The 23085-nt window shown below is 44.1% G+C and overlaps 1 protein-coding gene across 1 annotated transcript in view; it reads left to right on the top strand.

Moving 5' to 3' along the window:
- The window catches only part of LOC139333676 (inactive phospholipase C-like protein 2), a 34244-nt gene extending 22065 nt beyond the window's left edge, over positions 1 to 12179 (top strand). The window contains exons 4-6 of the mRNA XM_070966275.1: positions 3786 to 3861; positions 8621 to 8730; positions 11624 to 12179. Coding sequence (XP_070822376.1) covers positions 3786 to 3861; positions 8621 to 8730; positions 11624 to 11827 — 390 coding nt within the window. The 3' untranslated portion in view covers positions 11828 to 12179. The remainder of the gene's footprint in view (positions 1 to 3785; positions 3862 to 8620; positions 8731 to 11623) is intronic.
- Positions 12180 to 23085: the final 10906 nt, after the last annotated feature.

Genomic DNA, 23085 nt, shown 5'->3' on the forward strand with positions numbered 1-23085 from the left:
GATTTAATCTGCTGATGTTTTGAAGGAAATGCACTTTTTCTTTCCCGTCTCCTTATGGTTCTTGTGGAGGCAGCAGTGCACAGAGAAAAAAACAACATTTTCAGCATATGAACTGTAGTTTAAGGGGGATTTGGCAGCGGTGTTATCTATGCATCTATCTATATATCTATGCATGAAAGAGGAAACGAAGACCCAACCCAGCAAACTAGCTTTGTACTGAGGTCATATCAATACCTTGCCTTTACTGGACTTAACTGGAACACACAGAGATGGAGGGGAGGGGCTGGAGCTGTGTTAAGTAATAAAATCAATGTTCACAAGTTATGCAACATGCAATCGAGGCCATTCCCAGACAATGCCATTATCCTTAACACATCCTGTTCTCTAACAATGATTCTCAACAAATTACGAGCAAGTGGACTTTCCATCATTTTTTCAGCCAGGAGACAGAAATCCCCTCCAAAAATGCACTGGCAGAAGCAACAAGCGAGCTACTTTGAATAATTTCCTGTAAGATTAGATTCAGCGTTTAGCTTCGGTGTCTGCGCCCAGCTGTTTCTGGTATAGCACATTTACAATACACACAGTGGCAGAACTCACTGAAAGGTGAAAACATATTAATGAGGGCGAACGTGGTGTTGGAAGCTTCATATTCAATATTTTGTTTGATACATTTGTAATATACTCTGATTGTTTGAGATGCACTTCACACAATGATGAGAGGTGTGCACACCTGCACACACATGCAAGGAGCTGATGGAAATGTAATTTAACTTGTCATGGAAACAATGCATGGAGATCAGTATCATTTTTATGACACACTTCATCCTTCAGGACTCAAAAATGAACATCTGAAAAGAGGATGATGCTTACAGACGTAGATGTGGACCGACTGAGGTGACCCTCTACTCTATTCAGACTCAGGACTGGAGGGCTAGTTAATTGGCCCTGATGGAAAGAGCGCCAGGAAAATTGAGTTGGATTGAAGAAAGGAGAAATTGACGGGCGTTTGGGGACCAAAATCGAATAAATTAAGAGCAAGGGCTTAAGTGGTTTGAGGCTGCAGGCCTTGATCATGAGCAGAGTGCCAGAGGAGACAGGGAGCAGGAACGTGCACAGCCGAAGGGGAGCTGACAAGTGCAGAGGCATAAATGAAATGAGGAGAGCCAAACTTAAAGAGTTGTAAATAATGTATGAAACAGTACAATTAGAAATTCAGGCACAGTGTCAAAAAGCACCACTGGGAGTAACCAGGCTCTCACTTCCTAATTGGCAAAAATAGAATCTGGGTCTCCATCCATGCCCATATGCGTGCTGAGGAAGAGGTGGAGAGACTCAGCATGATGCCAACTTGTGGTCTTAAATAATATGGTCTGATTTCTGTTTTTGTTCACGACAGATGAACTAAGGGCACTGCCTGTAAATAGAGATGTGTTAGAAATGCACAGTGCATGCTGGAACACTGAAACAAGGTGAATACAAAGCCGATATGTTAGTCATCGTTTTGACACTAACTCAATGCTGTTTCTTCTCTGGCACGTGAAAATAACTATATAAAAATATTAGACCACTGTATTGTATTGTATCTGCATATCTCCAATAGCTTTGAATTTATAATCAAGGCCTGCTGTGTTTAAGATGTATTCAGCTTTTCCCCTTTCAGCTCCCCTTGACTCAACCCTCTTTAGATATTCCCCTTTTTACTAGTCACATGCACAATGGGGTCGTTAAGCTAACATCACCTTAAAAATAAACGAGCTTTTGTGTCGTTTGTTAAATGTTGGTCATGATAATAGAACTCAACATACCACTTACGAGAGGTGGTCTTTAGTGTGCAAAGTCCACCCACTTACCTTAGAATGTGCCTTTAAATACGTTTGAGATGCTGTGTCTGCCACCAAGATGGTAATTTCTTCTCCCATCAGGGAAGTAATCACAGCGTGTGCGACAGCTCTAAGTGCCACAACTGCAGCTGCGGAGTGACAAACAGCCACAATCACTTAGTCATGACTGCTTGTAGCAGAACATGGCGCTTCACTGCACTGGTGTGTTAAACTGTATCTGTTCCCCGTATAGTACACAGCATCAGGGGATGGACTCCTGATTAAAAAAAAGGCTGCGTGTTTATATATTTATATATGTTTTTAGAAAGTCCCTCACTAATTCTCTTGCTACTTTTTGGTCAACAAATCTAATGACAAGATCCAAATCAGCGTGTTAACCTGACTTCCAGTAGTTTCTGACTTCCTGACCCAGTCCGTGGCACTCGGCCTCAAGCCTATTGGTTGTTAATAATGGCATAAATCTGAAGGAAGAGTCAGAAATATAGACAGTGGTTTCACTTTTCAAAAAAACTGTACTTTTTTATCTCTAGTTAATCAAACAGGCATAACTCGTGCCCATGTTCATAGTGATGAAGGTAAATGTCATCCAGTGCAATGGTGTGGCTCGATTATGTGTTTTTAATAGTTCTTGGACAAATAATACAAACATCAACAACAACAAACAAGATAAATTCATTATTTGCTTTGGCCTTTTAATGGGATTTTACAATAAGAAAAATCTACAATATCACCTTTGATGAGACTAAATTATGAAGGTGTTACAAATTAAAATGTTTGTGCACCTGTTTATCTGTCCCTGACACCCACCGTCCCCCACTCCCAGCCTCCCTCTTGCCTTGCTGACTGGCCACAGAGCTGGCATGGTCCAGAGATCGATCTCAGGAACATGATGTTGATCACTGCTCTTTTTTTCACAGAGCGGCTTTGTTACACTGAGCTTGAATAAAATGGTGTTTTTCTTTCCTTGCCTTCTGTCTTGGCAGCTGAGCAGGGCAGCCTGGCTCTGTGACATAACCTTGCAGTGCACTTAAGTCACTTGAGGAGTGTACAAGTCAATTATCATAATTCTGCATGCACAAAGGCCCCTGTAACCAACAGGCACTAATTGAAATCAAAAGCAGAACATTTGGCTTTATATTTCATCTCCTTCGCATGAATCAATCAAGCTGTTTCTAAGAAAATCAGAGAGAATGATCCAAGCGGTCTGTCAGGAACCGTGTTCACTCTTAAATAAGAGTGATGATGCCTACATACGCATCATTAACCTCATAAAACACCACTGTGCAGCCGTCCTTATGTAAGGAAACCAAAGCTGTTTTTTTTTTTAGGAAGGTGTGGGGAAGATGCGGTGTTGGCATTTAATATGTAAATGGATTTCCCAAAGTCTTTGAGTCCGCCTTAATGGCCACCAGGAGAGTTTTAACAGTCTGCAGGTCAGCAGAGTTTGTGCACTCAATTAAGGCTGAGAATAACACCATAGAAGCTAAACTTAGCATCTTTCACAGCTGCAGTTTCACAGATAACACGGCAGTGGTCTGCCTCAAAATGACTCACACGTTTCCGTTGTGCTCTCGTATGACTTTGATTATCCGCCTGTTCTTTAAAAAAAAACTTTGAGAGATGCTTTCAAGTATCAGGATCGACAGTTATGTTTTTCTCCTAAAGACAAGACTCAGTTCCTGTTCGGCCGAAAAAAATGTTACTTTTAATAAACACCCTAATTGCTTGTGTCTCCTTCCCTCTAATTTTGGCTTTAAAAAATGCAACTCAGCGACCACGCCCACCGACGTGCCTGTAATAACAGCTTGTTTTTCAGAGCCCTCCCTGGATAGAAACACCCGGCCACCAGACGGAGACTGCTCCCTGCTTTATTGTGGGATGCCGGTTTTGCTGATGTGGGGAAAAACGACAAATATGAACAATGTGTTTGTCTCCTTTCAGGTGATCCAGACCAGCAAGACTCTGCTGGAGAACTCAGAAGGGGTGTACGACAGAATTCTGCAAACTCAGAAAGCAGGTAAGACATGCTCAGGAGGCGGAAGGAAAACAACCATAAAAGGCAATTTCCTGTTGGTTTGCTAGTGAATACTCGCCTTTGGTCCCACCATCTCTGAAGCCACACAATGGAGATCACTCAATAGGAAATTCAGAAGAACTGATTATACTTTGCTTATTTGCACAAGTGGAATTACCATTTGAATCATTTTTAAGTATGTGATCCAGTCACTGCTTCCCTTTGAAAAGCTGTGGTTCAGACAGGTGTTTGATTCACACCCCAAATAGCCTCTGTGCTGTATTCTAAATGTAAGGTTTGGTCCAAGGTTCAGACAACATCAAAGCTGCAGTTTATCTATCGCCAGACCCTCACATGTGGATTTCACGTGTTTATTCAATCCTGGCTGTCTAGCACATATCATAATGACTTTATATGGCCAGGAGTAAAGCAAGCCCTCTCAGGTTTTCTTCAAAGGAAAGTTTGATTGGCAGCTCGTCAGTGATGGATTCAAGAATAAGCACACGGACTCTGCCTCAAGAGGGAAGATGCAGGCACAGGATGTTGTCAAAGGAAGGACAGCTGCTGTCTTTTAACCGTGTTCCCGTCACTTTCAGGGGTCACTCTTTATTCTACGCCAGTTGTTGTTTAATCTAAGTAAGTGTTGCATTCCAGGCAGACGTCTGGATAAAACTTGTTAATGAGAAGAAACTCAATCTTGACATTAATGTGCTTCATAACGCGGCACTTTCTGCCAATGAATTCTGTCTAAGTAGCATAGAAGGCTAATTTGTCAGTGGGTACGCCTGCTGGAAGTGAGGAAAGAGGGACCGTCATTACCACGGCTCAGCTCTATTGGCTTCCAGATAGATGACCTATAAAATATTCAATTTCTATTGTCTTGGCACATCGGAGAGGAGGACTGTGTCTTTTAGCGAATGTGGATGAAAGGCTTCACGCTGTTATTTTTTTTTTTCTCCTTGGTGTTTTCAGTTCAACCACCTTTCAGCCCTTAACAATTACCAGCCAGTGGCTTTGGGATAAAGATGTGCTTGAGCTGTCTGGCATCAGAGAGATGCCCTGAAGTCTCTGCTCATGTCTGCAGCGAGGATTCTTATTTTGGCCGTTTGCTATGTGGTTCAGATTTAGAGGGCTTGGTTTGGTTCAGTTGAAAATGGCTACTGTATGAAATGAGTCAGATGTCTGTGTTCTTTAATCAGGATTGCTCTGTTGGTCTGTACAGCCGTCATCAGCGTGTTCCCTCTGCTGTTTTGAAGAGCTGTTTTTTTCTAGCAGTTTACAGATCTGCAGTATTATAGAAATTATTCATAATATGTACATCCTAAAAATATGGTAGCTCAACACATTAATATTGTATATTGTTTGATTCTTAGAGCCCAAGTGTGAATTGTTTATGTTGTGCTGTTACTGTCTGCTGGTCTACCTGTTGCTTACCTTCCATGGGACGGAACAACTCTTTTGAGATAATTTGAAGTGTTTGAGCCTGAAGGGAGGTCTGCCAGATGGTAGTAGATCTTGTTCTACCTCATTACTTACTCATCATTACAAAATAGCATTTCATTATCAGTAGGTTCTGTCTGAGGGCAGATGACACTCCATTTCATGATTTGTGCATTTGGAAGCACAAAAGGATCTGATGTAACTTTCCTTTGTGCTGCACAGTGAGTTGAGGCCCTTGCTGATAAATGCCTTGTCAGAGTGAATCATTCTTTTATATGAAACAATAGTCAAATGAATAACTCAGCAGTGAGAAAACTCAAGCAGTCCAAACCTTTTTTTCCAAGAGCTTCCACAGAAGCTTTGTGGGGCTTTTGGTCTCAAAGCACCATTATATATGATTATCTAAAATCAGCTGGAGGAAATTCGACAGCCAACAATTGAAAACTAGGACACAACAGATGGCAAACTGATGAACGTGAACAGTGACTTGTTTTTCGTTCTGAACTGACATAATTTTATCCCGGCGGTGTGTGTGCGTCTGCACATGTACATGTTTGTGTTTCAATATGTGCATGTGGCGTGGTTTCATGCACTTGTCTGTTGTGTAGAAACTGGGTCAGCACAAACCCAATTCCCCCTTTACAGCAAGCGGAACGTTCCAGCAGCAACAGCTATTAAAGTTGTGAATAATCCATCACATCAGCTCAGACAGGGCCCACTTTCCCCTTCAAAAAAAAAAAAAAAAAAAAACCCACACAAAGGCATCGTCAGAGAACAGTCAGGTGTTTGCAGCTCAAACATGGATGTCACTTCCTGAACCCGACACTCACTTAGGTTCCAATTAGCATTCAGGGCAGCTGGATGGCTGAACCTGCTGCAGACTAACAAGATCAGTGCCGAAGATCTTCTCAAATGCCAAGTGAAAAATTACGGTGTGCAGAGCAGAGCTGCTGTGGCATTTTGCAGAGGACAAAGCAAACAGCCAATGTTTGTGTTACACAAGTTAAAATACTTTTTTATGTGGATTCTGTGAGATCGTTCAGCATGTAGGACGGTGCATTAATATACCCGATTGTTCTTCATGTTTTCAAGGTTATTTTTCATAAAATCAAACATTTCACCTTCATCTTGGAAAATGCTATATGTTATAATTAGTCAGTAATTTTGATAATCAGTTTAGTGTCAGTTTTCAACCCCAGATGCCAAACATTTGCTGGTTCTGGCTTCTCAAGGTGAGGATTTCCTGCTTTTCAACACCATATTCTGTGTGACAGTAAACTGAATATGTTAGATTTTGGACTGTGATGTGATGCTGTCACATTGGGCTGTGAGTGCTGTTTCATATTCTTTTGAGATTTTCTCGACTGAATGGTTAGTAAATTGAGAAATTATTGATGCAGCTGTTGTTGTCATTATTATTCATGAACATGGTTTGGCAGCTTTTCTTCAGTATTTCCTGTCACATGGTATGACAAGATACAATCATGTCATTTTGACAGGCTTGCCAATAATCAATGCAGTGAATGATTCAGGTCATGCTCCTTGGATCTTCCACTCCATACTGTAGTCATTTCATGCCTTTATTGTACAGTTTCCGTCTTGCAGCATTGCCTCACAGACATCAGCGTCTGAAACACCTCGCCGACGATGAGCTTCCCCTTTATTGCCTGCCAGACTCCATAAAATGTTGCTAGGCAACCTCCTGTGTGAGTGAGATAGAGGAAGCTGTGCACTTTCTTCGGCACAGTCATGGTTCACGTGCACGGCAGCACAAGCAGTTCTGCAGTTACAGAATACCGACCTGAAATTGAAGAAATAATCTGACATGTTGGTTAGAGCACAGGAAATTAAGAAAAAAAAAAAAAAAAAAAGCATGTGTGATTGCAGCGCGGCGTGTAATGTCCGGTTCCACCATGATGAACGTGTCACATGTGTCGGTACGTTCTGTCCATTGTTTAAGGTTACAGTCACGCCTGAGATCTGGCGGCAGACTTGCATCCTCGGCTGAGACGCTCTAAAACAGCCCAACCCCACACCCATTATGGTGATTTCACACGATGGGGGTCTCTATTGCGCACCATGTTTCCATGGCAACAGCACCAACAGGGGCCAGGACCGACTCCGGCTGATAGAGCTTCCAGCAGAAACGTGCGCGTCCTCTGTAGGAGTCTCCAGTGCAGGCGTGTGTTACGCAGTCATGGGCTCCATACGTAGGGACTCTGCTTCATCTCCCTTTGGTTTGTTTAGCTCACAGAACGTGGTCGCCTGTTGCTGCAGTGTCAGTGCTGCGCTGTAAAGCCTACTCAACATTAAACATGCCCTTACTCAGACTCAGAGAGGGAGAGGAAGAGAGGAGGTGGGAACGCTCCTCAGGAGACAAATCCCTCCTCTGTTCCATGCCTTGATGCTAATCCACAGTGAAAGAACGTCATGTCTGTCTGCCTACACTGCGTCTCTCCTCTGCTTTTCCCTCCGTTTCCGGGGCTCTTTCTTTTCCCTCTCATCCTGCCTCACTGCTTCCTTCAGCTCTCCTTTTTGTTTGCTGCTCTGCCTTTGAGTTACGTTGCCTTTTTGCTTTCTCTTTCGTTTTTTTCTCCAGGACTTACATTTCAGATATGACTGTGAAACACGGTGTTGCTAAATGAGGGCATACGTGTTCCTGAACGACACACGATGACAGTTAATGCAACACTGAGTGGATTGTTAGAACAAACAGGAGACCCAGGAGAAACAGGATGCATCTTCCCGTGTTAGCTGGCACTTATATTTGCTCACACTTTCGCTACCATAATGTCTTCTGTCTCATTCAAATCTGCCGTCCAGAAAATGGTGAGAAACATTAGCCTTTTGATACCAGCAGCTTGTACAGTTGGACTTCTTCACATCTTAAATCTAATCCACAGCTCGTCTCCTCAGTTCGTTCAGAAGTTCCCACCCTCAACATCAGCTTTCAGGTCCTGGCTATTATCACATTGCAAATGCTGAGGAGGGAGAGAGGAATCCTCCACAGCCAGAGAATCTCTGTACTGTCTTCCACATGCTCAGCCCTTCTGCTGCAGGAGCAGACTGTGAAATGTTGACAGTACATGCCAGTGTCTTTGCTCTAATGTGTTTCCTCACAGTGACAGGCCTAGCACCCAGTCACATCTCCCAGACTCCAGTCACCTCACAGCGACTCCTCTGTCTCACAAACCACCATGAATTCCAACCATAAAGACTGACTCGACACTTGTTCTCATCTGTCTCTCTCTCTCTCTCTCTCTCTCTCTCTCTCTCTCTCTCTCTCTCTCTCTCTCTCTCTCTCTCTCTCTCTCTCTCCCAGCGATGGAATTTCACGAGAACCTCCATAACTTGGCTGTGAAGGAAGGGTTGAAAGGCAGGAAGCTGCACAAGGCGGTGGAGAGCTTCACCTGGAACATCACCATACTGAAGGTGAGAGTTTCCATTCACAGCAGGCCATGCACGAGTGACCACTGTGCTGCTCCAACATGTAATACACTGTTTTTGTATTTTCCTGTGGAAGTAGAGCCCACTTGCCACATTGCACACTGTAATTTGAAATGTGTGTGTCTGAGGAGGTCGGGGTCAGTGGCCGTGGGCAGTTTTACATGTGAACATTTCCAGTCGGGGTTGTAGGACTTTGACGGTGTTAGTTCAGTTATGACAGCTTGTTAGCTCTGGGCAGTAGACTAGATTCCAAATGCAGTTGTCATGAGAAGTGCACATGAGGGCCTGAAAACAACCCAGAATGACTGAAGACCTGTGGGATGTACAGTCCGTTTTGTGATCCTTGTGGGTGTTAAATAATAGTTAGTAAATCCTGCGTCGAAACATTTATTGAGTGAGGTTTCACTCGTATAAATTACCAGCAACCACCCTGCTAATCAGACTGAGCTGTCGTTTGATGTGGCCTCAGTCATTCATTGTATTCACATTAGCTGATTCTTTAATTCCCTTATCAATAAACATGGACATGACACTAATGGTTGCTATAAGTTCAAATTTGTCACACTGATTAAAGAAATATTGATTTATGAGATCTTAACAGTGCTTGATGCTGTTTTTTTTAAGAAATATGCAGCCCTGATCCCCAAGAAAGGCATTCAGGGTAGAAATTTTGGAAATATCAGCTTTAGAATGTGAATTTACAGATAATTTTAGAGTGAGGATAGTGAGGGAAAAACTCACGCTACAATTACTGTAATATTACTGCTACAATAGTAACGGCAGGGGGACATCTGTGTGATTCCAAATCATTTAATTGCGTTGTGGTTATGACAGGGGTGGGGGGTTAGGGTGGGGGTATACCGGTTTCGTCACCATCACTGGTGTCACAATATGCCAACACATGAATTTTCCAATACCATCATTACTGTGATAAAAGATTTAACATATTAGAAATAAATTGCGCTACTGTGGCTGTGATAAAATGCAGGTAGAGCAACTCACAGAACAGGAGTTATATCCAATAACTAACCTCATTATAACACCTACTCCAGTAACACAGATGTGGAAGGTAATGTTAGGAACCACAAACACAAATTTCTGTTTTCAGTTGCAACTTGTTGCTTTACTATTTATTTGGCTGGTTAGCCTGTTGAACTTGGCCTTGACACGTTCTGTGGCTAATGTGGCTAGTAGCATCTACTGTAGACTAACATGCCAGAGCAGTGTTGGTGTATTTAATATTGAGGGATAAGCAAGAAAAGCTGTGTGAACGTTCAGCCTCATTTGAAGGGAATTGAATAACCAGAGGAGCAGCTGGTTTTGTCGCCACAGGAGCGTCTGTGCTGCGTGCCACATCAGTATGTGCGTGTGTGTTAGTGTTACTACTTTAACTACATTTTTCAGCCGCATAGCTGGTTTCTGAATCAAATAGCTTTTCAGTAGCTCAGCTCTTTTATTGATCAAGTAGTGTGGCAGTATCCACAAAAGCAGCATTTTCCCAAAAATAAAACCGCAGAGGATCACAAAGTGACATCACCGTGTGTACTCTGCGGCTGACAAAAGCACTTCTGTATGATGGAGATATCACGCACCAACCTTTGGGCAGATGCTTACAACGACTGTGCTGCAGGGGAATACAGACACACCAACTTGGCTTGAGTTTACTTGATGGAAATAAGGAGCATAGCTTGTATGCAGTGCACTACTTGTGCCCTGTTGCTGTAGTATAGCTTAGCTTGCTACATTTCTCAGGAGGAAGCTTCAGTATAGTGAAGCTTAATTTATATATGTAGCTTAACTAACAGTGGTGTCTGTTGCATGCCCTGTGGTACACTGACTGTTGTACTTGTACAGCATCCTTTAGGGCCATCGGGGCATCAGCACTGCGGTGAAGGAGCTCAACTTGTGTCGTAATCGTTGGCAGAACAGTAACCACAGCCCTAATGTCAGTAATGTTAAACACATGGAATTTGGAGTAAGAAGTACACTTCCATGGAAATCATCAAACTGTGATGTTTAGCATGCACTAAATCAAAACAACTTAGCTAATTAACAGTTCTTAGCTCGACATGTCATCATTTAACTGTAAGGTCATCACAACACCACTGAAAGAGGTTCTTACCTTGAGGCATGCAGGCAGTCAAAAGCTGCCCCCCCAGCGACGGCCCTCACAGACCCAGAGTCCTCCATCCATAATGCAGACATGGCAGGACCTTTATTTTTTATTAGATTTGGCAGCTGTTGTGAGAGACAGAGCAGAACTGCTGAGTTAGACAGAAATGATTTAGTGATGGTTATTAAAACTTATTGTGCCTTCAGCCTTCATCACTGACCACTGTGGATGTGTCGAATGTTCGACCGTGCCCACGCACCAAATGACAACACACTGGGACTCACGTTAATCCATATTTGTAGAGTATTTTGCTTGATATTGATTTCATATCACATCATCACATTTTATTCATGCAGCACAAAACTGCGTTTTAAGACTGATGTGACATGTGAAGGACTGCCTTAAAACAGGCTTTTTTAGGGTGTTTTCTTGATTATTGAATTGATTTTCTTTGTGCATAAAATGTAATGAAACGATCACTTTTTACACTGCATTTAATTCCTCTGTGTATTTAACCTTGCTCCGCTGTTGCCACACGTTAATGTGATGACATTTAATTCAGACTTGTGTTGGAAATGTTACTCAGTCTGATCAAATAAGATTACTATCCTGACTCCGACATAAAAATTCTTCAGCGATTACACGGACACGACAGAGACGTACGACTGCCATCACATTTACATATCAAGGCTCATGTCTGAAAGGGGCTGAAGCAGATCTGTCTCCTGCACTGCTGTAACACTTTGGTCTACACTTACCCCTCAGGGTCAGGCAGACCTTCTGAAGCACGCCAGGAGTGAAGTCCAGGAGAACCTCAAGCAGATCCACTATGCTGCACTAACCTGTAACCTGTGTAAAGGCGGAGCAGCAGGCGGCTCCTCTGGCTCCGAGTCCAAGAGCAGACGTAGCCTCGAGGCCATTCCCGAGAAGGCCACTGGGGAGGAGGAGCTCACTGACGAGGACAACTAAAGATCCACGGTCCTGATCCGGTGCTCTCCTGGCACCCACCTTCAGACCTTGACTCTGTTCCTGCCTCCTGAGCTCAGAACCCAAAGCTCTCCGTGTCTTTATCCTGGAATCATCACTCAACACACGCCAGTGTTTTTCCACATTCCATCGTCTACATTCCTGTATCCCAAGCACAGCTGTAACCTCTCAGACTTCTGCCTTGTAATCATCAATAAAATGCCACCACTACTCCAGGACACAAATCCTACCCAAGTTCAGATCACACGAGGTTTAGAGAAGTTTGGAAAATTACTGTCATTATTTCTCAGTCTTAAAATGTTTAGAAGCTGCACCGAAAGCTTTTTTTTTTTTTTTTTTTTTTTTAAACATCTGCTACGCATCTGATGTGCACACATCATATAAATACACCCAGCAGAAAACACAACATTTGGGGAAAACGCTGAAAGGGATAACATGTAGAAACGCTGATGATGATCAGTGCCAGATAGAAGTCCTAGCTTTCCCTCACATAAACCTCATTAACCTACAGTCTTAACGCATCCGTTCGTCGCCCTCCCTTCATTCCTCTGACCAAGTCTCTCATTTCCTGGGTGAGTTGGAAGAGCCGAGCGAACGACCAGCCACGCGACCATTTAAGACTTTGACCTACTGTTCAGAGACAGTGCACTTCTACTTCTACTACCAAGGAGACAAAAAAAGAGCCCTTGGGTTGTTGGAAGAGATTTCTTAAAGCACAATTTCTTGGAGTTATGAATGTAACAGGACAGATGAAGCGAGGAGGGAACGGAAGAAGAAAAGAAAAGAGTGGATGGAAACTTCATGAATGAGAGTAAAGAGCTGTTTACAAAACTGAACTGTCCATGTTCTCGTCTGCCAAAATAGTATAATATACTATGTGTATATATGGAGTTTCCTGTTACCTTTTTTTCTGCAGAGTGCATCATTTTATTATTGTATACTTGGAAATATAAGATTTATTTTATAAAAGATATATGAACATGTCTGTGGAGAAACAAAAAGTTTTATTTGTCTGTAGATATCTGTATCCGATAACGAGGGTCGCCCCTGTGGAGAGCTCCTCCACGGCGACACAGAAGGACTGATAGCAGAATGTATTCATACAAACCAACAGCAAAGTCTCAAACATCACAACCAGCAGCTGCATGAGGAGGAACCACGACTGGGCGTGGAGGACGCACTTAGAGACAGTCTGGACGTTGACGCGTTTTCAAATGTCAGCATTTCATTTGGGAAAATGTTCGGCCTTTATTTTCAGGGCATGGTCCTCCCATTTCAGGAGAGCCAGAGCTGTGACGCTCTGACTGCTCCAACTATGGAAAAATAATAAATCAAATAAATGTAATTTCACAGTTACTTTTCGAAGTCTGCATCGTGTAAAAAGATGCCACGGTTTTTCTTTTCGTCCAGGTGTGCTCCCAAACTGTTTCCCTCTTTATTTAAAACTCGCTCCATGTTTACTCGTACTCATTTGGCTCAGCTGTTTTTCTGAGCAGAATGATTGAACACGTCTCGTAGGAAGCCCACATGATGCGTCTGGACTGCAGACTGAATGGGAGGTCATGTCCAAAAACAAAGACTGCTGTCACGTTAGTGGTTCAGGTCAAGCTGCTCATTGTTTAAAGATGTGTTTCACTGTCCTGAGCTTTGCTGTGTTTCATCATCAGTCAGTCAGTGTTGAATGCAACAGATCATCCACCTGCAGTGTTTCAGAGGTTTTGTCTGGGCGATGAAAAGTCACAACACTTTGATTACCCTTCGTCAGCATTTAAACTCAGGTCTGGTGAGATGATTGGGAAGAACAGGAACTGAACAGTAATAATAGCTTCATGACCATTCCTGGTGAAGTCTTACATCCACAATTACCCTGTGATTTACTGTAATTGTGCCATATTATATCAGCTGACAAGTAGGCAGAGCAGAGTTGGAGTCTTTTGTGACGCCTTCCCCCACATGCTGCTTCAAAAGTGCCCTTGCTTGCTTGCTGTTCATGTCAACAGTCCACATTTCTGTCTGTCTGTCATTTCTGTCCACATTTCTGTCTCCTCACAGTAAGTTTAACTTGCTTTCTGCTGCTTGGACAAAGGATGCTCCAGAATGATCGTTACACGACATGTTTGCCATCTTTACATGAGCTACACTCAGTTTGCACCGAGCTAAAATTAGCCCAGTCTGAGACAGCAGCCCTGCAATAAGTGCTACCTTCAGGAAAGGGATCATGTTCCGTGTTCGTCAAAGAGATGTTGATTTCATTTTATGCTCACTTGGTGTTATTGTTCCGAGAAGTGTGTCTAATATTTTGTCCACAATGTGATGAGGGTATGCTAAAAATTAGAAACACCAAATCCAATTCAGTGAGTCTTTGTGGATTTATTGTCGGGTTGTTTTTAGGGAGGTGTTGGCTAATCAACTGACAGCTGCAAAAGGCGGGAAGATACTGAATTGACCTTTTTCTGAGCAAAATTGCGATTGGGATTTAAAATACAGTTCAACTACAGGCCTGTAATTGAGCTCTACGTGGTGTTGATCAATTGACAGCTCATCAATTTAGCACTGTGTTGATCTCGGTGAACAGATACCAGCAGATACATGAAGGTAAAATATGTAAGCAAGGAACAAGATTTCGGTATTGGAAGCAATCTGGTCTCTACAAATAGCACTGACCAATCAGGTTTGAGCAGGGTTTGGGCATGTGGAGGCCAAAAGAAGCAGAACGCAGTCCCAGAAGCCATCAACTATCCAATCACAACAATTTAGCTTTTAATTGTTTTATTTATTTATCTGCACTTGCATGCTGACATCTGTTTACAGAGAGGAGCAGAAATGTTGTCTGTGTGTCTCAAGCTTCCAGTCGGACTGTAAACAGTCACTGGCGCACGAGGACGTCTTGTCCGGCTCCACCAGAGGCCCCAAACATCGGCCCCCAGAGGCCAAGCTGTCGTCAGACGACAGCCGGCGGGCATTACGTAAACGCTGTGTTTGACAGCTGTGCACTGTGGCGTCCTGAGCCAGTCGGAACTAGCTTCTAATGTGATCGAGCTGAAACCGATGAAATGATGTTACGATGTGCTCAAAGGTCTCCTGCAGCAGTTGTTCAGCGCTGAACAGTAGCTATAAATCCAAAAGAGAAACACGCGAGTGGAGCCGCAGTTAAAGGCCTTCAAGTCTGTGCACATGAGCCTTAAAGGGTGAAGTCGGCATAACTGTGGCCAAAAGGTATTTCCATGGATGATTTATTTATTTATTTTTTTGTGTTTTTAACATAAATTAGACGGAAATATTTATCACCAGCAAGAACTCAACTATCTGAATCCACCGAGGAAATTCCAAACATACAATAAGTCTTCTCCTCCTGACTGAAGGTATTTGGACTGTTGAATGCAGCCCAGGCATTTTCAAACCCTCTCCTGTAGCTCCTTCACCCCCCCCGCTGTCTGGTTTGAAATGCTGCTCATCAAATGACCCACGACCAGACAAAAAACCGTCATCTCTGAACTTCAGTGCGGTCCCAGTCGGCGTCCTTCTAATTGTTGCTAAGAGGAAGAAAAAGAAGCGTTTCAGCTGTCAGTCTCATCTCTTTATCTGTCAAGTCCAAAAAAAAAAAAAACAACCCTCTGAATAAACAATGTTGGATAGATCTGTGGGCCTCCTGTGCTGTATAATTCAACCATTTGTTCTGAAAATGGCATGAATTAGTAATGTTGTGTTTTTCATCGCTTTACGTTCTCTATTGACTAAACAGACTTTTCCCAGGTCGCACCAGCTGTGTGAACCCCCCTCATCTGCTCTGCCCACTGATGAGCTCCCTCGTCCCTGCAGCAGCCCGGTCGATGCGCTGCCCGGCCCCGACTCCTGAACTCCCCGTTCCCTGAACTCGCAGGCAGCTATGAAAAGCAATTCCCATCCCAGCGTCTCACTGAATCACTTTGCTTCTTTCCACTTCTGCTCTGACTGAGAGAATAAGAAAATTGCTCTTGGATAATGTGTCACTCTTGGGTCAAAGCAATATCTTATCCATTTTTTTCCCTCCTTGTGACTCTTACCGGCCTGAATATTGGTTTCTAATCTAGAAAGCTCGATTTTCTTCAGTCACCTTCAATTCAAACATTATCGCCAAGCGTCTGAAATGCTAATCAGCCCAAGGTTAGTCGCACGTTTAATGCAAAATATCCGCATAGATCTATATACATGTGTATCAGTCATGTTTGTTGCATGTGATGCACGTAGTTCTCACTCTCCTGGCTGCTTTTCCAGAGGATTGCATGCATCAATATTGATTAGCTCCCTGTGCGTTGAGTGGAGCAGAGAGAGCCTGGGGAAATAAAGCTTCAGATGGATCTCCCCTCAGCGCGCACGCACACACACACACGCAGAGGTAACAGGCAAAAGCAGGCACTGTTTTATGAACATGCCAGCTGTGTGGTTACTGCCAAGCACACATGAACTATTTGTAGAGGGAGTCGCAAAGAGTAAATTAGATGTAGAGGCCCTGACTGCAAACGCCCCATCATCATCATCATCATCATCATCATCATCATCATTTGACTGTAATCCAGTCCCTGAAACAGTCAAGAAAAACAACAACAACAAAAAAAAAAACTCAATATAAGCTGCTAATGAACCATTTTTCCTCTTGAAAATTAATCACTAAAAAGTCCTTTTTTCTTAAATCAACTGGAAGCCGGTGTAGATTTTTATGATGTCTCTATCGAGAGTCTGTTATCGAGAGTTAAAAGCCTGCCTGTCGTATCACCGGCGGATAAGCTGTGCAAACATATAAACACAGAGCTGGTCCTGCTGCTGCAACAGACAGCTCTGCAATCAGCTAAATGTGTGTAAACAACATGTAAACTGACCAGAATGGCCCTCTAATGCCCTCTTTAAAGAGCTTTTTGACAAGCTCATCGTGTCACACAGTGTTGATTCAGTAAAATGGATTTTATTAGCCGTAAGGAGAGTTCGGATTGAGGGCTTCAGTTTGCACCTTTCGAGCCGGAGATGGCTCTTGTTGGGAATCATTAATCCTTGTTCTGTTCTGTCCATGCTGCAGCAGATCACTTCTTCTCACTTAAAACTTGATTTATCCACAGACTTGTTGCAGAAATGGCAAAAGTGCAGGTTTAGTTTAGCAAACTTAAAGTCTGAAGTGTTCTTTGTTCAGCGGCGTCGGTGCATCAGCGGAAAGGTGACAGTGTAATAATAGTGGCTGTTCCAATGCCAAAACACGCCTCAGTGAGTCTTGGGTATTCAAGATAGTAAGACAGCAGACAGCATTATCACCATTTAAAGGTCTGAGCTCCGAAATCGCAGGGGAGTCTGTCTCGCAAACAATCGGAGAGTTATTGGAGAGTTTCGACAGTAATCGTCTGGAACGAATCAGCCGCTGTCACAGAAAGCAGACGAGGCGTCCTGCATGCTGAAGGACTCACGTCCAAGCAGCAGCAGTGATGATGAATAGATGGACGGATGGCTGGACGGATCCGCTGAGTCCGAACTTAAATCACGGCGTGGGTGTTTACGGGAAGTGTTTGGACAGCGAGTGAAGCAAAGGGCCGTGCTCTTGGCAAGGATGTGTTCTGTTTAGACCATCCGAGTCGATTTCTCTGAATCCTGCTGGAGCTCCAGCGCCGGCGTGTCCCTGCTGCAGGTGGAGTTCTCTGCAGCCAAACAGGGCTGACACGCCATGACAGCCTCCAGATACCTTTCACAGATGAGGTCCCAAATGGTGTAAAGGTCAGTGAATCCATCGCACTCAACTTCCATCGCCCCTTCTCTCGAACACCCTGTTTCTTCTTCTTCTCTCGTTCCCTCAGGTTATTGATCCGTCCTCCGTCCCTTCCACCGAATGCACCGCTCTCATCCACATACGTGGCCTGCGTTTGGCCTCATCAGCTGCGAGTGAAATGACATTTAGGGCCAGCAGTGAGTGTACAGAGCTGCCAGCGACCTGCGAGATGGTCAGAGTAATGGAAACGGATAGCAGAGGCCCGCGGTGAAAAGTGCATGCAGTTCTGTTTTACATCGCTCAGCAGGAAAAAAACTGCCAAATAATGTTAGACATTATCTGCAGGGAGCCTGACTGATTATGCTCTCAAGTAACTGATTCATCTTTTTGTCTGTAAAAGTCAGAAAATAGAGAAAAATGTTCATTTTAGCTTCCCAGAGCTGGAGGTGGCTTCTCCAGCTTCCTTGTTTTATTCAACCCTCTCATTTACTTGACAAATGACGGAAACAATTAACCATCAAAGTAGCTGCAGATTCATTTTCTGTGGATCAACAAACCAATTGACCAAATCAAAAGCAGTGGATAAAATGATGACAGTCAGCGGTTTGGTTGGCTCGAGGTGGGAAAACGTTGAGCTTGTGTCACAGTGACACGTCTCCACATTGACGGATTTAGTTAGCTCAGATGAAATTGCTCCTTTTAACCTCGGTGCGTCCAGGTCACCTGTGCTGATTGGAGGATTTGACCAATATTTGAATGATTAATGAATCATTTTTCAGGCCAAAGCTTGGATGGTTTCAGCTTCTTCTGTGAGATTTTCTTTTCTTGTTTTACATCAGTGTGAACTGAATATCTTTGGGTTTCAGGCTGCTGGTTGGACAAAATAAGCGTCTAAAGATATCACACCTTCTGCTCTGGGAAATCGTGATTGGCGTTTGACTTTTACTAAGTGATTGATCAAGAAACTAATTCACTAATTAATGAATTCAGGAAACAATCCAGAGGTTCACTCATGCATCATCGCCGCAGCTGCCAAACGGTGAAGGTGATTCATGTATTATGGTTTATCAGACGTGGTGGTTTACTACCGCTGTGTTCTGCAACTACAGGAAAAAACCCCAAAACACAAAGCTTCATGGTATGAAGAGACGGACGCTGACATGTGACATGCAGCCCTTCATCATGGTTGGAAAGCCAAGCATGACGCGGAGAACAGAGTGCAATAACAACGTGGACTGAAGTATCACCGATGCCCCGTGTGCCACCTGGACATGCCGACAGTTCCCTTTTTATCTGCTGAGCTTCGACTGCGGTGCATTTAAGCTGCCGCCGCTGAAACAATGAGATTTGAAAAAAGTCTCTTCCAGACACTGAATAACTAAGAATCATTCAGAGAGTATTTTCTTAAAGGTGCAGAGAGAGGAGCTGACTGGAGGTCTGCAGACGAATAATCCAGCAGGTCTGGGAACAAATGTTCAGGTGCTTTTCTCTGTTTGAGTGCTCATAAAAAGATGAACGAGTGGATCAATGCACCTTCATTGTGTTGGGATGAGACGTCTCACAGATGCGTCAATGCCTCTGAACACTAAACCAAAACTACGCCATGCAGTTAAAATGCAAAGATGACCTTAAATCCACGAACGCTAAGGAAAGCCAATACGCTGAAAACACTCCGTCCATCTTTGAGTAAAGACAGGCTCCTTCTGAGGGGGCATTTAAATAATCAATAACCTTTATCAACCTCTACTGACAAGCAGAAACACTTCCCAACATCATCAATAGATTATTCTCAGGCCGGGACCTGCAGCCGCCCTCAGCGCTCGGCGGCTTTGAGCTAAAAGTGCTAAAAATGTCAGTTAATGGAGATTTTCAAATGAAATACAGAGCAGAAACACTGACAGTGAATCCCCTGCAGACACACTGTGATCAGTGTGAGGTGTGTGTGTACACTGTGTGTAATCTTCCAAATGAGCCTCTTATCACACCATCGCTGGACACTTCAGCTACATGTGTGCTTGTTTCTGTGCCTTCGACTCGACAGCCTCTCCGCCTCGAGGCATCCCGGCCCAGCGTGCATCAACAAGGCGCACTCTGCGGCACGGTTACCTTTGTGAATATTTCATGCTCTGCTAGACGCTAAACTGCCCGTCCCAGAGCGCCGCCTTTCCCCTTTGTGGGAAGCAAGTGGCCGCTCTTCAGCTGCACTTTGTGCCTTTGCCACAGATTGAACGCTTCTGCGATCATGAGCCCCAGCGAGCAGTTAAAGGAGAGGTTGAGGAGGCGTGTGCGGGCGGCGTTCAGAGGAGAACGCAGACATCCACGCTGCGCTCGTCTTTAGGCTGAAAGACGGGCCTTTTCTTTCAGCCGCAGCTGCCGTGGATAATACGGCTTGCCTCAGCTGGAAGGAGGCGATGCCGTTTGGCACGAGCATCTCCAGAGATACTTAATGGAAGGAAAATTTATATCACCGACAGCCATCAGAGCACTTTGTTTTACAAGTCGCCTTGTTAAACAATCTGGTTCTTAATCTCCTCGAGCAAACAAGGTTTGGGACATTGAGCAGATTCAGTCTGAGCAATATGCCAGCGTTTGATGGTTTAACGGTGAGAATTTAGCATTTTGGCAGATATAAATAGATAAAAAAACATATTAGTAAGCTGTCACAGATAAAGGTTCAACTAATTGTTTGAGCAAAACGTGGCACTTCTCCTCTTTGAGAGACTAGTTCATATCTTTGGTTTGGGGTTGCTGGTGGCACAAACTGGTCAAACTGGACTGTAGAGTTTGTCATGTCTGACCAAAAGTCTAAATTTGAAGAGTCCGGTGTTGCCTTTTGCCCAAAATAAACCTAACATGTTCCATTCCGGAGTAATTGTTGCTTTGGAACAATCATCGAGCCTCTGATCGGTGCTGCTGCTGCTGCTGCTGCTGAAGTCGAGTTGGCCGAGGTTTCACGAAGGAAACGGCGCTGAATGACCTGCTGTCACGGACAATGTCACGCTTCGGCCCACAGTATTTCTCAGAGTGTGACACAATAACGTCTTGTTCTTGCCATTGAACATTGTGGCTCTGTTTGGACTGCTGCCATAACTGCACTGTGAGGATTTTGCTTCCCCTCGCCAGCTCCCCAAACAAACTCTGACTATGCTCTGCCTCCCTCTGCCACATAATGGAGCCTTCTTCTCGCACAATGCGGTCGCTAAAGTACGTAAAGTGACAGCGGCTGATGTAACGCTGCGGTCACCGAGGCCGCTCGTCTCGCCTGGCTTGCTCAGAGGCACGCTGGCAGGGCCTGGAGCCGCTGATTTCCCCTCGCTGCCTGTGTCTGACACCATAACTCACGCCAGCCTTGCCTGGATGTAATCTTCAAGAGGAACGCTGTATGCTACAGCACTAATGGCGTGGGAATGACATCCATTCTCAGTCAAAGCAGATCGAGGGGGTGCTATCCGTTACGAAGAGGGATAGCCTCGTTTCCTCTGACTTGATTAGAGTGGTCGGCGAACCAATAAACTCCGGGACAGATATTAATGTAATTGCTGAAGCAGCTGGTTCCTGTCTCCGTTATGATCCATTGTTTGGGGGGAAAAGGGCAGAGAGAGGGGACTCAGAGAGGAGGGAAACAGTATGGTACAATAACCATTTGTTAAGAAAGAGAAAAAGAGGAAGTCCACCACGTCATGTTTGCACAACAGACAGAGTGAGGTGTGGCCGAGTGTGACGGCCATCGGCTTCTATCTCAACAACTAAATGGCCTTTTTTTTACTTCGATAAATACCGCCGCCTCCCCTTCAGCGAAGTCGCCACTGCACATCAAACCTGAGAGCTCTGGCAGTCCAACATTAACAACTGTCCTGGCGAAGGTCTTTCCTAAGAGACCGGACTCCTAATTTCATTCAGACACTGTTTCTGTTGGACTTGAGAAAAAATGTCAGCAAACACAAGAATTTTTCATTAAAACTTTGCTAAGAATCACAGGAGTATGTTATTGTACTTTGTAGCCGAGAGCCTGTTTCCCTTGAACTCACAGCTGTTAGTGTGGAGCAGTTTCAGCTTTGAAACATGCTAACTGAGTCTTGATAAGAACTATTTACGAACTTATGATCTTTACAATCAAATGGCACTTAAAGAACTGCTGCTCACACATTCACATAAAAAGAAAAAGAATTTGTGAGGTTTCATATTGCTCAGATAAACCACATTAAACCATTTTATTGTCAACAGTCAAAACAGAAATGTAATGAAGAAGCACCTGAAAAGCCTCCTGTGATGCAGGCTTCACTGCAGAGGCCACTGTTGTTTGCAGATGTGTGCACTTTAAAGTGGTAGTCTGCTGCCACCCGGTGGTGACAGAGGAGTACTGTACATGCAATGCAGTCACAGGGGAGTCAGACACTTGTGCACAACTGAATACATCAGCATTTCCTGCTCTAAATGAAGCCGTGACCTGTTTTAATGTTTAATGTTTGCTGTTTCCTGGCGAGCTCAGACCACCGTCAGCAGATTTCAGATGCAGCCAGATGTCTGCAGCGCAGGTGGCCTTTCACAGGCATCACAGAGGTCTTGCTTCTGACTAATGACTCACAAATTCTTCTCGTGGCCTATTAAAACTTTGTCCTTGATTATGCTTCTAGACATTTGAGTCCACTGGGAGACAAATAATGCCTCTTCTGATCGTGTTTAAAAATGTGTATTCAGAGTAGATCAGAGTCTGTAATGTGTATCCAAACGTGCACAATGATAGATTTTCCACTAGATGGCAGGTCGAGCTCAGGGACGCGCCGCCTCAGCCTCTTTCCCCTGAAGCTGCTCCTGAGTTTTCCTTCTAATCATGTCTTATTCTGCTGGGATCTGCCTCCGGGAGCATCACACCTGCCCACTTCCTTTTTGCCTCCATGCCAGGGGAATGCAGTAACCTGCTCCCACAATGCACTGCCGCTCCCCTCTGTGAGGAGGCAGTGTAGTGGCGCTGTGAGCATATGGCATTTTCTTAAAAAAAAACAAAGTAAGTCAGAAATGAACCTTTACGGTAAAACGCTGCGTTTAAACGCTGACAGGCAGCGAGCGAGGAAAGGCGAAGTCTCCGGTGCGTCAGCTGACACCTTTAGACACTTCAAGCTTTGCCTTTGAGGATTTCGGGGAGCTCGTTTTCATATGCAAACATGCACAAAGCGGGACTTGAAACTTCTCACTGAGAAGTAATAAAAGTGAAGCTCTTCAACCATCGCTCCTCTGAGAGAAGCTGCACAGCTGGATGTTATCCTGATTCATTTGACTAAAACAGAAAACATGAGATCTTTGCTTTCTTTGAATCTTTATCCACAAGAGAAGGATTTGTTTATCTATTATATTTGTTTCAGTCACACCTGGCTCGTCCAGACAAACCTAATTCAGCCGTAAGTGTATTTCTTGAATGAATTAACAGCGACAATTCTGGACCCTGATTGGCCACTTTCACTGCAGATCAACATCTGCTGCTGTAGTGTTAAATCTGCTAAAGCCTGGGCCTCATACC

The sequence above is a fragment of the Chaetodon trifascialis genome, chromosome 7 (assembly GCF_039877785.1).
Source record: "Chaetodon trifascialis isolate fChaTrf1 chromosome 7, fChaTrf1.hap1, whole genome shotgun sequence".
NCBI lineage: Eukaryota > Metazoa > Chordata > Actinopteri > Chaetodontiformes > Chaetodontidae > Chaetodon > Chaetodon trifascialis.